The 12521-nt window shown below is 42.9% G+C and overlaps 1 protein-coding gene and 1 long non-coding RNA gene across 4 annotated transcripts in view; one reads left to right on the top strand and one right to left on the bottom strand.

The window, feature by feature from the left end:
* Positions 1-53: 53 nt before the first annotated feature.
* med23 (mediator complex subunit 23) overlaps positions 54-12521 on the bottom strand; it is a 25645-nt gene continuing 13177 nt past the window's right edge. For 2 of the 3 annotated variants that reach the window (XM_015050321.1, XM_015050322.1), the window contains 20 exons: positions 8658-8864; positions 7764-7907; positions 7502-7647; positions 7167-7412; positions 6938-7080; positions 6561-6735; positions 5898-6061; positions 5664-5788; positions 5362-5567; positions 5102-5282; positions 4851-5021; positions 4179-4395; positions 3988-4097; positions 3786-3912; positions 3275-3440; positions 2275-2347; positions 1982-2196; positions 1766-1886; positions 1549-1680; positions 54-614 (listed from right to left, as the gene is read on the bottom strand). In XM_015050321.1, the coding sequence (XP_014905807.1) occupies positions 387-614; positions 1549-1680; positions 1766-1886; positions 1982-2196; positions 2275-2347; positions 3275-3440; positions 3786-3912; positions 3988-4097; positions 4179-4395; positions 4851-5021; positions 5102-5282; positions 5362-5567; positions 5664-5788; positions 5898-6061; positions 6561-6735; positions 6938-7080; positions 7167-7412; positions 7502-7647; positions 7764-7907; positions 8658-8864 (3297 nt within the window). In that variant the 3' untranslated portion in view covers positions 54-386. The remainder of the gene's footprint in view (positions 615-1548; positions 1681-1765; positions 1887-1981; positions 2197-2274; positions 2348-3274; positions 3441-3785; positions 3913-3987; positions 4098-4178; positions 4396-4850; positions 5022-5101; positions 5283-5361; positions 5568-5663; positions 5789-5897; positions 6062-6560; positions 6736-6937; positions 7081-7166; positions 7413-7501; positions 7648-7763; positions 7908-8657; positions 8865-12521) is intronic. The other variant, XM_015050323.1, reaches the window with a different exon arrangement.
* On the top strand, positions 8820-9163 carry LOC106958430 (uncharacterized). The gene is made up of 2 exons (XR_001427147.1): positions 8820-8906; positions 9038-9163. It is a non-coding gene; the product is annotated as an uncharacterized LOC106958430 (long non-coding RNA).

Here is a 12521-nt window from a genome sequence, read left to right on the forward strand (position 1 = left end):
TGAAGTTGAGAAGATGTTATCAAAAGAAACTGGTGTAAAAAGTTCGCAGCACATTTAGTATAAAAAACATTTTTATTGCAGTTTTCAATGAAGTAAAAGTAATATTCAATGTAGAAAAAGACTACAAAAATAAAACACAGTAGTAAGAAATAGTTATGTGATCCTTCTGCAACAGTAAATCTTTGCACTTTGCCTGTTCTGATTATTCACTACAGTCATGCAAATAACACAATCAGCTTTCCAAGTTTTCTTTCCTCTGACGACGTAAATAAAAAAAAACAGAACAGCGACTTTGAAATCCATCTTTACGCTTCAAAAACTCCCAGCCAAAACACCTGGCTGTCATTTCGCGTTTCAGTTCACCAGCGTCGTCTTCCCTTCCGTCTTTACATGGGCGTGTGTGCGTGCTGTGAGGAAGAGGACGGAGACGCTGCGGTGTTGGTGGAGGAGAGCGAGGAAGGAGGCGGCTGGGGAGTGCCGGCGGAGGAGGAAGAGGCGGAGGCAGACGACGCGGCGGCGGCGGCTGATGAGGAGGTCTCGATGATGCTGCTGTGAGTGATGAAGCGCAGACGCAGCTTCATCGCGGGGCGAAGCGTCATGATGATTTTCTCCACCTGGAGAGAGATTAATTTAGGGATATTTCAACATGGTTGGTGGTAGACTGGTTAGTCTGTCTGGGTATTTCAGAAACTGCTGATCCCAGGTTAGGCAGCTGGTGATTTTATTTTTTATATACACTGCTCAAAAAAATAAAGGGAACACTCAAATAACACATCCTAGATCTGAATGAATGAAATATTCTCATTGAATACTTTGTTCTGTACAAAGTTGAATGTGCTGACAACAAAATCACACAAAAATCATCAATGGAAATCAAATTTATTAACCAATGGAGGCCTGGATTTGGAGCCACACACAAAATTAAAGTGAAATGTTCCCTTTATTTTTTTGAGCAGTATATTTTTTCCCCCTAAACACATTGTGCAGTTTTCAGTTAAAATGTACTGAATATACGTCACAATAAGAGTTGGGCAACATTTGAACTCATATATTATGGACCAACCGAACATTACCAAAACGTGAGAAATTTTGTGCGTTTCCACAGAAACAAAATAATACAAATGGGTAAATAATTCGCCAGATTCAGAACCAGCTACACTTTTTTCGTGCGACAACTCTGAAGCTCGGTTTGGCTGAATCCTTCGACATCGTTTTCTGTTGTGCAGATTGTCGTACGATCCATTTTGTGCAGATTGAATAATTTTGCGAAAGAAGCCGACACACAAAATTGAAAAATGATGACAAAAAACAAACAAAACCATCCTCAGTCTGACCTCTCCTGTCACTTCAGGTGAATCTGATGGAAATATAGAAAAGCATTTTGACAATCCAGTGATAATTGTATTCTCAGCTGTCTGGTTAGATAAACAGCAGAGTTACGTCGTCACTGCCGGGTGTTTTGGTTCTGTGAAATCACATCATCTCAGTCTCTTTTTCAGCTTCCTCCTTCATCGGTGAACAACCGCCATCATTCTGGTTTGTCCTCACCTGCTCCTTCACGCTGTCTCCGGTGTACATGTACTTGATGTGATAGAGAAAATCACAGATGGGGTCCATGTAGCTCAGATGTTGGCAGTGCTGGTCAACGGCCTGCAGCATCTCATAGAAGGCCACCCCGATCTTTAACACAAACATTGACAAGTGCTTAAAGAAAAACCCAAACGTTTATCGTTTTTATCATCCAACACTAGAGCTGTGATTGTACCTCCAGCATGCATCGTGTCCTTTCTTGCTGAAAGCGCTGCAGGAACGGCCCCACTAGGTGATACACATAAAGCAACTGCAACTCTGTCTGGACGATGGGCTTCAGCGTCTCTGACAGGAACCTACACACAAAAAAAAAAAGATAAAGTGCTACATCACACCGGACCCTTAAAAGCACACAATTGCAGGCTTTAAAAGAGAAGGTGGGAAGGCTAACTTGGGAATCAGGGAGAGCTGTCCGATGGAGGAGTGGTGCCACACGGCGTGCGTCAACGCCAGCACGTAGCTGCAGTTCATCTCGCTGTAGCTCTGGTGGCAGGCGGTGAAGTCCAGCAAGGCGAAGGGATCCCCCGCCCACTCGGTCTCCGACGTCAACGCCGGAGAGCTGAGCACAGAGATGATGCGGTCGTGGAGGACGATCCAGTAGGGTTCCTGCAACAGGAGAGGAGAGATGTTTGAAGTTGTTTGGAAACGCTCAAAAGATGTCACGTTTTCTGTGAGTTTTCTTACAGGAAGGGCAGTGATCACCAGTCCAATGGCGTTCATCCAAGCTGTGATGTTCTCCCTGGGAACCAGAGGTTGACTAAAAGGTGAAAAAGATTTCAATCTCAACCACACAAATCAGCAGGCGACCTATAGTCACATCACACTACGTTTTGAAGGTCAATCAATAACTGAAGCTTTCGGTGAGCAGTGGACGTTCCTCTGGGCTTGATGCCTTGGCTGCTGGTTTATGCATTTAAAAAAGTCATTCAGCAACTTTCCTTCCAACTTATCAAGATTTGGAAATAAGAAAATCACAATCTTTGCTTCTAACAAATTATCAAGCCTTTTGATTTGGAAATAAGAAAATCACATTCTTTGCTTCTAACAAATTGGGGTCAAAGGAGAAAGAACTAAACCAGGAAGAAAGCTGTTAGCTTGACACCTGATGCCGAGAACTTCAACTACCAAACCATTTATCCCTGAATGAAAACACAATATAAAAGAGAAAATCTTACCAAGTATTTTTGGTCTAGTTTCTAATGCAAATATCTTAGTTTTATCTTATTTAAAGTGCACTAACTTACAAGTAACTTTTCAGCAATGATATGGGAGATTGTTTTATGTCAATAATACTTTCATATTGATAAAAAAGTACAAATTCCACTGGCAAATTATCTCCCTTATAATAGGAGGGGAAAAGTTTTATTATAAGTGAAATAGTACTTTTTTGTCAATATTAAGGTATTATTTACTAAAAACAAGGTCCTTTATCTTTCTGAAAAGTTACTTGTAAGTTAGCACACTTGAAATGAAACAAAACTAAGAGAAATTAGACCAAAATACTTGACAAGATTTTGTGTCTTTGTCAAAATTCTGAAGTCCAGGTTTGTTTGCTCCATCCAGATCTGGAATCTCAATGAGACGGATTTGGTTGATTAACAAAAAAAAAAGTAAACAGGAAAATACTAATGCTACAAACCACAGATTTGCATGCAATTCACAATCATTAATGCGTTTGTTGCACCTCTTTAACACCACGTTGAGCAAAGCGTTTCCCACGTCCTTCCCCGGGACGGCCAGAGCCATGAGCTCCACGCAGGTGACATGCAGGGCGTGAGCCGCGGGGTTGGGGAACTCGTTGAACCTCCAGTCACAGTTCGGGAAGGGGCCGGGCGACTTTCCCGCCATGGGTGGGAGTGAGAGTTAAGGCGGGCAGAGTGGGAGTAGGTGGGAAAATAACTCCAGTGAAAGCGAAGGTGACCTTGTTTTAAATGAGCGGAGGCGAGTAACCCAGCAGCCACGAAAAGCCCTGAGGCCGATTTTTATCTTGCTGACAGATAATTCTAACAACACGTTGGGGCACAATAGTAAAACATTGACTTTTAATTGCTTTGCAAAGCCATCGAGGGAGACATGCTATTAGCAGTAACAAGTGTATTAGCTGGGCGCCTCAGAGGGCCGTGCTTTCCTCCATTACCCTGCATCAGTCTGATCTCGTTACGGTGATGGATCCGTTCAGATTATTAAAAGGATATTGTCCACAAGGCGGCCAATCAGCTTGCAGTAGTAGGTGTCGTCGGGGATCCAGACATTGTCCTCCCTGGGGTTCATGCCAAACTTCAAGTAGGTCTCACTCAGACACCATCCTGGGGTTCGGTTGTCCTGCAGAACAAAAGCTTCAGGGTTAACGCCGCCGCTCATATCCAACGGCAGCTCTGCTCGGTTCTCTCTGCCTGCCTTCAGTGAAGACATGATGGCGTGAACCAGCTTCCTCTTCAGGTTGGTTCGGTCTCTGAGATGCCGTTCGTAGTAGTGAAGGGTGTTGTACAGGTACGTCACGGGCCGGTCTGAGAACAGAAGACACTCGCAGATTAAAAACTTTGGCGCTTAATGACGTTTGCCCCCCGCCGACCGATGGTCTTCCTCACCGTGGAACTTGTACAGTCCCCCCAGGTGATCCAGTAGCGTCTCCAGAGACTTGGAGACGGGGAGTAGCTCCAGGAAGCGGTGGATGACAATGTCGAAGACGGGCAGGAAGCGCAGGCAGACGTTGCCGAAGTAGATCGGCAGGTACTGAGACTGCAGCTGCAGGGGAGGGCTCACTTGTTCTGCAAGACCCTCAAAGTACAGCTTCTCAGGGTATTTCTGGCAATGAAACGAAGGTTTTTCCCTGTCAGCATTACTTTCTCAAACTCAATTTTGGTCGACAGTCAGGAAATACCCTGACAGGCTACAAACTGTGGCAAAGTGGAAGGAGAGAGATATCTGCAGGTTTAAGTGAGTTACATTTTAGACTTTTGGAAATCTTTTTCAAAGCCCATGACTAGGACGGCAACTAATAATCATTTTAGAAATTGATTAAATTGATTATCGCTTAATTGGATTAAACAAAAAAGGATCTTTATAGATTGGACGAGATGGACTGACAAATGAACCCACAAACATTTAGGAAAACATGTAGAGAATTCGTTAAGAAAAATGATAGAATCAATCATTTTCCACAGTCCTTTTTCTTTTTCCAGACCCATTTAAACCTGAAAACACTCAATATTTTGACATAAAATCTTTTAAGAAGAATAAAATAAATAAATAAAAGACACCTTGTGGTAGTTCATGTGTTTGCTGTGCCAGTCGCTCTGCAGCCAGTGCTCAGGAGCGTTCTCCTTCACAAAGTCGTTGACTCGGTTCCTGAAGTCGCTCGGCTTCAACAGAAGGAGCTGGATGATGAAGTAACAGACCTGAGCCTCGTTCCCCTCGTGGCTTCGCATCGCCTGGAAGAAAACACCGCTAATGAAGAACACTGAACCAAAGAGGAGCATCAGCGATGCCGAGTTTCTGTAGATGTTCTCACCAGACACAGGATGAGTCTGTCCAGAGTGACGATGTTGTATTTCCAGACCATGTCGTTCAGGATTTCGATGCACTTGTTGAGCTGCTGTCCGCCAGCCGAAGTCGAGAACTCGTAGACAAGAAAGTCGGCGAATGTTCGGACGTGGGCCACCAGCGCACGAGCTCCGATTCGCTCCAAAACCCTGATCAAGGTTTAAAAAACATTAAATAAATAAATCATGACACCATCCTCTCTCATAGTACAAAGCAGCGTCTCCAGACCTGAATCCTATCTGGTTTATGCGATCCGTCTCCAGGAGCATCTTCCACAGCAGACACAGGAACAAGGGAGGAGAGCCCTGCATTGAGAAGTGGGTGATGATGTCATTCTCATTGGCCATCGACTTCCACTTCCTGTACTCCTCCTCCACGTTCTTCTTCAGGTTGAAGCGAGACTCCTGAGGAACATTGTTCTGCTTGAAGAACGCCTGCATGGCAAACAGAGGAATACTTTAATAAAAACAAAATGAATAAATCTGTCGTTTTTAATCCATGTCGTGCCTGCAGAGGTAAACGCGTGGCACCTGCAGAGGAGCTGGGAAGCAGGACAGAGTGTGAGACGCCCAGTTGTGAGGCGTAAAACTCATGATGGTCTGGAGGATGTCTTTACACCAGGTGCCATGAATGGAGTCGGAGCCGGTGAAAAAATCTGCAGAAGGTACAGAGCGGGCGGCTTTTCAGCTGAGGAAGCGTGGCAGAATAAATGAAGCTGAAACCAAAACAAAACGGATCTAAAAACGAAGTCTACTGGAAAGTACCAGTCACATGCGTGGCCCTGGCCAGCGTCAGTATCAAAGCTCGGTTCAGCTCCTCTGACTCGGCAGAGAGGACGGTCTTCGGGTCGTTGAGGAAGCGGGTGAACTGAGGTTGGACCTCTGAACTCCCCAGCGCCGTGATGAGCCGCAGGGCGGTGCTCTCGACGCTGAGGAAAGAGACACAAATCTCGGTTTCTATAAAGTTATGAGTAAAAAAAAACAACAAAAAAAACGAACAAAACAAACTTTGAGCACAATCAGATACACACCCTCGCTATTACTACTACATCGTACATAGTAAGAAAATAAAAGACGACGCAAATCCTTTTCACATTATTATCAGTTGTGTCATTTCCAAACAGAACAAATGGCAGTAACATGGAGACTTTACGAATATCATTACTAGATATACAAAAAGAAACAGCAAAACAAAACCAGGGATCCTTAGAATTAAACCTTGGGAAACATATGAAAATGTTAATTTTTAATTTGCATATATTTTTTCTTTATCCTGCAACCTAATTAACTGCATCTCTCTTGCGGTTTTCGTTTTTATTACATGCTCTTTCACAACACTGTCTTCCTGGTTAATTGTTCCAGTTTTTTACTTAAGAATTTGAACCCGCAGGGTGTAGAACAACCATTTCTTTCTTGCATTGAGGTTACCAGAGATGCAGCTGATTCTGGTTGGTCTGGGGCACGGCAGCCAGGCTGTGTAGATGGCTGAGGAGCTGAACCCTGTAGTGCGGCTGGATGTGATGCATCCTGTAGCTGAACATCTCCAGCAGCGTGTGAAGGATCCCCCACGCGTGAGACTTGAACACGTTGGGCAGCAACTGACCTGGACAGGGAAGTTTTGTAACGTTTCCGCATACCGACATTTATTTCAGCGCAAAAAGTACCGGTGAAAAACGTTCAGAAATTTAAGCGGCATGGATACGTTCGCAAGGTTTTTGCGCACTGGTTCGTCAAACGTGTTTTCCTGGATTCTTCAAACATTCTTTGTAAGTTCGTCCTACGTCAAAACATAAGCAAACACTTACTGATGAATCCCTTGATGCCCAGTGACTCGATCTCCATGTAGACCAAAAGCCTGCTGTACGTTTCCACCAGCGCCGGAGCCAGGGCGACGCTGGACTTGGCGTGAGCCAGTTTGATCACACGCGTGGCGATGCTGTGGATCAGGCTGAAAACAAACCCGGCGGACGCATGCGTTAAAGATAAACCGCTTCGGCTCAAATGAACTGCTCTCTCCCTTCCTTTCTCTACTACCTCATTTTCGCGTGCACAGTGAGAGAATCCAGCAGGTTCATGGGCAGCGGAGTGACGGATCCTGACGCCATGCAGCTGGTGCCGGGCAGGTTGATCCTCATGGACCCGTTTCCGTAGATGGTCTCCACCAGGACGCCCATCGGCAGTGAGAAGCAGTCGGAGTTGGTGCTGTAGGCGTTGCACAGCAAGGCGATCTTGTAGTCGGACATGCCCAGGCTTTTGTTACGCAGCGACTGCTGGAGAAACCTGAGACGAAGACGATGACAATGAGTAAACTACTGATAAACTAAGAGCGGCAATTCCACTGTGGGACCAGATGAGTTAAATATACGTACTCATGGTGGAGTTTCAGGGAGTGCGGTATGAGAATCTGTAGTTTGGAGTTGTCGTTCTGAGCTTTGCGGTTCAGGTGGATCCAGATGCAGGTCATGGCAAAGGAGTGAGTCGACTGAGGTTTGCTGATGTCAGGAACCGGTATACACTGAAAATGTGGAGAAAATTTTTTTTTTTGCTACATTTAGTTATTACGATCAAATGCATAAAGTAACACACACAGCAAAAAAGCCAAACTGAGTGCACCAGTTCACTTTAGTTTACCTCTTTTTCTGGGTAAAGCAGGTCAAAGAGCTTCATGACTGGCAAGAAGTCAGCTAAGGCATTTTTCTGAATGCTGCCTGATATGAACTGCAGCAGGACCCACATCAGGTGATCTCTGCCTTTAATAAGACCTCTGCCTGCAAGCTACAAAGACAGAAAGGTTGAGAAAAAGAAGGATGATTAAGAGTAGGATTTTTCACCCAATTCATGTCATTTAGCAACAGAAAGCTGTTTGTGCATCAACTAAGCCTGTCACTATAAGCAATAAATCAATCACATAAATTAAAAATGAGTGCGTCTTTAAAGAGATGCTCCCATTTAAGTCGGCATTTATTAGAGCATTATTCTGAGTGGACTCTGAGATGGCAACAGGCATTCAACATAACAGTTTTATACAGAAGACTAAAACAAATCCTAAACACTGGAGAGAGTCTGGCTCAACAACACCTAACCTTGGGTGTGCAGGTTCATCTGGTGAGAGTTCATGAGACTTTAGAATAAAGACATAACCAACAGATTGTATTGTATCATGTAGAATTAAATTTTAAGTTTATGTTTCAGCACTTTTGGCCACTGGACCACCCAAGAGCCGCTCCATTTCAACATTTTGCAAAATCTTTGACTTGTCAGACTGGATCATCCAGCACTAAAGACAGATTGTTTAAGCAACAGTTTGTTATCTTGGACAAATGTTTTATTTGGCATCTAACCCAGACAGTTTAGAAACCCCAGGTTCAGATTAATCACACTGATCTAAGAGGCTTAAAGACATGAAAAAGCACAAAACTACCCGTTTTCATTCTTTTCCTCACTCTCCTATTCAGCTGTGGCAATCCTGTGTCCTTAAAATCTGAGCGGAAGATGCACCAACTCTGCTCATAGAAACTGTCTTACCTTCTGATGCAAGGAGAGCACCATGTGAGGGAAGCTCGCAAACTGAAACAACACAAAGAAGATGAGCTGCGAGGAGAGGTGTTGCCACAGTAACTGGCTCGTTCCTCCGATGTCGGCGTCGAAATGTTCCTCCGTCTCCGACCGCTCCATGGCGTACACCACCAGGTCCACCAGCTGCTCCTCCAGCACCGGGCACCGCTGCTTTTGCTGCAAGGCGAGGAGCGGAGCGTCAAAAGGGCGTAGGACAAAGTAAGCGCGACGACAGGAGGGTTAACACAGAAAGACAAAAATATTATTACAACTACGCTAAAGTTTCACATGCCACAGCCATTATTAAAACACACAGACTTGGAAAATATATTTCAGTCTCTCTCATGCAGGACGGCATCTTATCGAGGTTCAACTGTAGCTCTATTCTGGCGTACAGCTTCCCCTCGTTCTTTCATTTCACCGAGATTCAAAAGTCAATAAAAAAAATAAATAAATAACGTACAGTTACCACAGCATGATTTTTGTACACACTGCATAATTATTTAAATCCATAGTGATAAAACAAGGACCTTGATGCAAGTAAAACTAAAATTCACCTGCATGAAAACAGCATTAATTAATTTTCAAACAGCATAATATCATATTTGGTAGTTCTGTTTAGAATTAGAACTGAAATACATCAGTATAACATTTGCTAGGGTAGAAAGACGTTTTTTTTGTTTTGTTTTTTTTTCAAAAAGGGGATAGAAAAGTGGGGAAAACGAAACAAACAAAAACAGGGAAGGAGGAGGATTCCCAAGAGAATAGGATACTGTAGGAAAACGGGAGGCAGGCAGGAGGAGAGATGAATAAAGGGATATTAAAGCCCCAAACTGTGATTGATTTTATTCAGAATTTTTGCAAATCATATTTTAAGTCTCTATTTCAGGGGTGGCCAAGTCCAGTCCTCGAGAGCCACCATCCTGCAAGTTTTAGAAGTATCCTTACTCCAACAGACCGGGATCAGCTCTACAGAGGCCTGATAACGAGCCAGTCATTTGATTCAGGTGTGTTGAAGCAGGGATGCATCTGAAACTTGCAGGATGGCGGCTCTCGAGGACTGGACTTGGCCACCCCTGCTCTATTTAGTCAATATATTTAATGTTGCACACTCAAGACAAAGACTGTGCTCTGCTCGTTGTAAAATGTTGACTAAATATTTCCTTTAACTGAAAGAGCTTTCAATTGGCATTTTTAGCTATGAATTTTTCTTCTTTTTTTTTTTTTAACCAAGGTGTTTTAACTGTTTTAAAACAAAATAAAGCTCTTGATCCAGATCCTTAGAGTCCGCATCGGGTTGCTAATCGAGTCAATTAAAAAAAAAAAAAATAAAATAAATGAATCAGTTTCTATTTAGACTCACAATCCCTGCTGCTGGTGTGTGTGTGTGTGTGTGTGTGTGTGTTTGTGCATGCGTGCGTACGTGTCTCGCAATAATGCAACACAAACTCATCGTATTAATTTATTGATCTACTGAATCTGTCGGTTTTCAAACGACAGATTCATGCTCACAGTAAAAGAGAGACCGTAATGGCTGCTGCAGCTCTGTCAGCGTCAGGTGACCTGCTGTACTTTGTTGACCTCCTTCTATCTGAGTTTTCTGGTTTTATTTCTCCGTGTAACGCTTATGGCTTTATTACGGCACATTAATGGGGCAGTATAAGAGCTGTTAAAAATCAATAAAACTGATTATTGATTTTACCACAAATCATGTGGTGCAGGTCTAGTTTCACCAGCTTTATGAAGAAATGGAGCACAAAATATTTTATTTATAAGACAACTGAATTCACATCCTGTTGTCAGAGCGAAGGAGGTAAAGATCTCTTTCACTAGGAAGTCGTGTGAAACCTCTGGGGATAGAAGTTCTTACGTAACTCAGACACAGATTGGGTTGGACAACACAGCACGACGCAACACAGCACGGCACAGCAACCAATCAAAACAAAAAGGTGCAACACATTCCTGCATGCAGAACTGCAAGGTTTGGAGAGGCAGTCAGAGGGGGGGAAAGGGGAGATTAGGAGGAAGAAGAGGAGGCTGTCTTTCACTTTCTCACTCAATTGTATTTATTTATTTTGTTTGTTTTTTTTGTTTTTTTAAAAATCCAGCTACTGGTACAACCTCTTTTCCATGCTCACACAGGGGAATAGAAGGCAACAAAGGGACAGAGAAAAAGAGAGGCGCAGCTTCTGTGGAATTTCTGAAAATCACCCACATGGTTTATCTACATCACTCCAAAAAAAAAAAAAAAAAAAATCACCCCAATCACTGGAGAACTAGAAATCACTAAACATCAGAACAAAAAGTCCTTCAATTTAGCAGATTTCTTCTTCTGAATCAATCCAATCCAAATACTTTGAATTAAACACAACCTCAGCTATTACAACAGGTTAATGCTAACAATTATACATCACGGACAATTGTGTATGGAAACACTAATCGAGTTCAAGTTAAGATTCCTTGTTCCACATACAGCAAGACTTCAAGCCTCCCTTACATCTAACTTTTATCTTGGGTCTTACAGCTCAATAAAAGGCATCCGATAACCTGCGCCCTTCGTTTACAGCACATTATTTAATTGTTGTGCCAAAGGTCAGCGCTCCGTCAATCAGCCAATCACAGCTGGGTTTGTATATGAAGCTTTCCCTTGGCTTCTGAATCTACTTCACTATCCCGTGGCTTTTTAGTCGGGCGGCAGTTAAGGTATTTCGCCGTTTCTCCAAGATTCTTTGACATTCGAGTGTTTTTCTTTCAGACTCTTACCGTCTGCTCTCAGGGTGAACGCAGACCGCTTTTATTTTGAAATCCCTCCACCTGTAGAGTACTTTCCATACAGCGGAATGGCTGATTTCAAGTTCTTGAGACCTCCTTAAAGCCCTTACCAGACTCACAAATGGCTCAAATCTTTCAGATCACATTGTTTCTGTAGATCTAAAATCCTCAGTCACAACTAAAAATGACCCATTATGCAACAATAAATTAACCTCTGGGAATCCATTTCCTTTCTATACATTTATAACAGAGAACCAACTTCCTGCTCCTCCTGCCAACCTGATATTGTTTTAAAACCAGCTCTGCTTCCTCTCTGACTGCTTGTTTAATCAGGTGTCTGAAGGTCACAAACTACAAATAGTATTCCCTGTTCCTGCAAGGTTATAGTAAGCTGTTATGTGTCGACAAACAAATGCATAGGGAAGAAGATGTGTCCTCAGTAATGCGTGTTAGAGTTTCTGGAAACAGTTTTGCCCAGGTTGGCATGACAACAAGCACCTTGCTGACAACAGGCAAGCACCAGACTACATCCACACATGCAGTGCAACAGCACCTGAAATGTCAACAGCAGGGTTTCAACTTGAAAATACTTAGTCTGACTCAGAATAAAATGGAAGTTTTTAACGGCGTTTCGAGTGAAAGACTATCAGTGATAGCCACAGAGCTGGTTAAAGTTTTAAAGCGCAGGACAATAGCCCAAAAGGAATGTTAAACATTAACAAGTAAATCTATAAACAGAGTGTATTAAAAGAGCGCAGGCTCAGCAGAGCAGATTTACTGCTTCTAAATGGCACAATGCAACTTTAATAAAAAAAAACACATTTTAGCCTTTAAAATTTAAGAATAGGCAAAAATTTTAATCTCTCGATGTGGAAAACTGGTATGGACTTTTTCCTAAAAGACTTGCCGCTGTAATTATGGTGAGTAATAGTTCTGAAAAAACTAATAAATTAGAGAGTTGAATACCTTTGCCCACCAAAAAAAAAAAAAAAAAAAAAAAAAAAAATGCCTCATTGGGATTTTTTTTTTTTTGCCCTATTTCCCCCAGCCCGGAAAAAAAAT

Source organism: Poecilia latipinna, unplaced genomic scaffold (assembly GCF_001443285.1).
Source record: "Poecilia latipinna isolate Pla-1442-1.1 unplaced genomic scaffold, P_latipinna-1.0 Scaffold985, whole genome shotgun sequence".
Classification (NCBI taxonomy): Eukaryota; Metazoa; Chordata; class Actinopteri; order Cyprinodontiformes; family Poeciliidae; genus Poecilia; species Poecilia latipinna.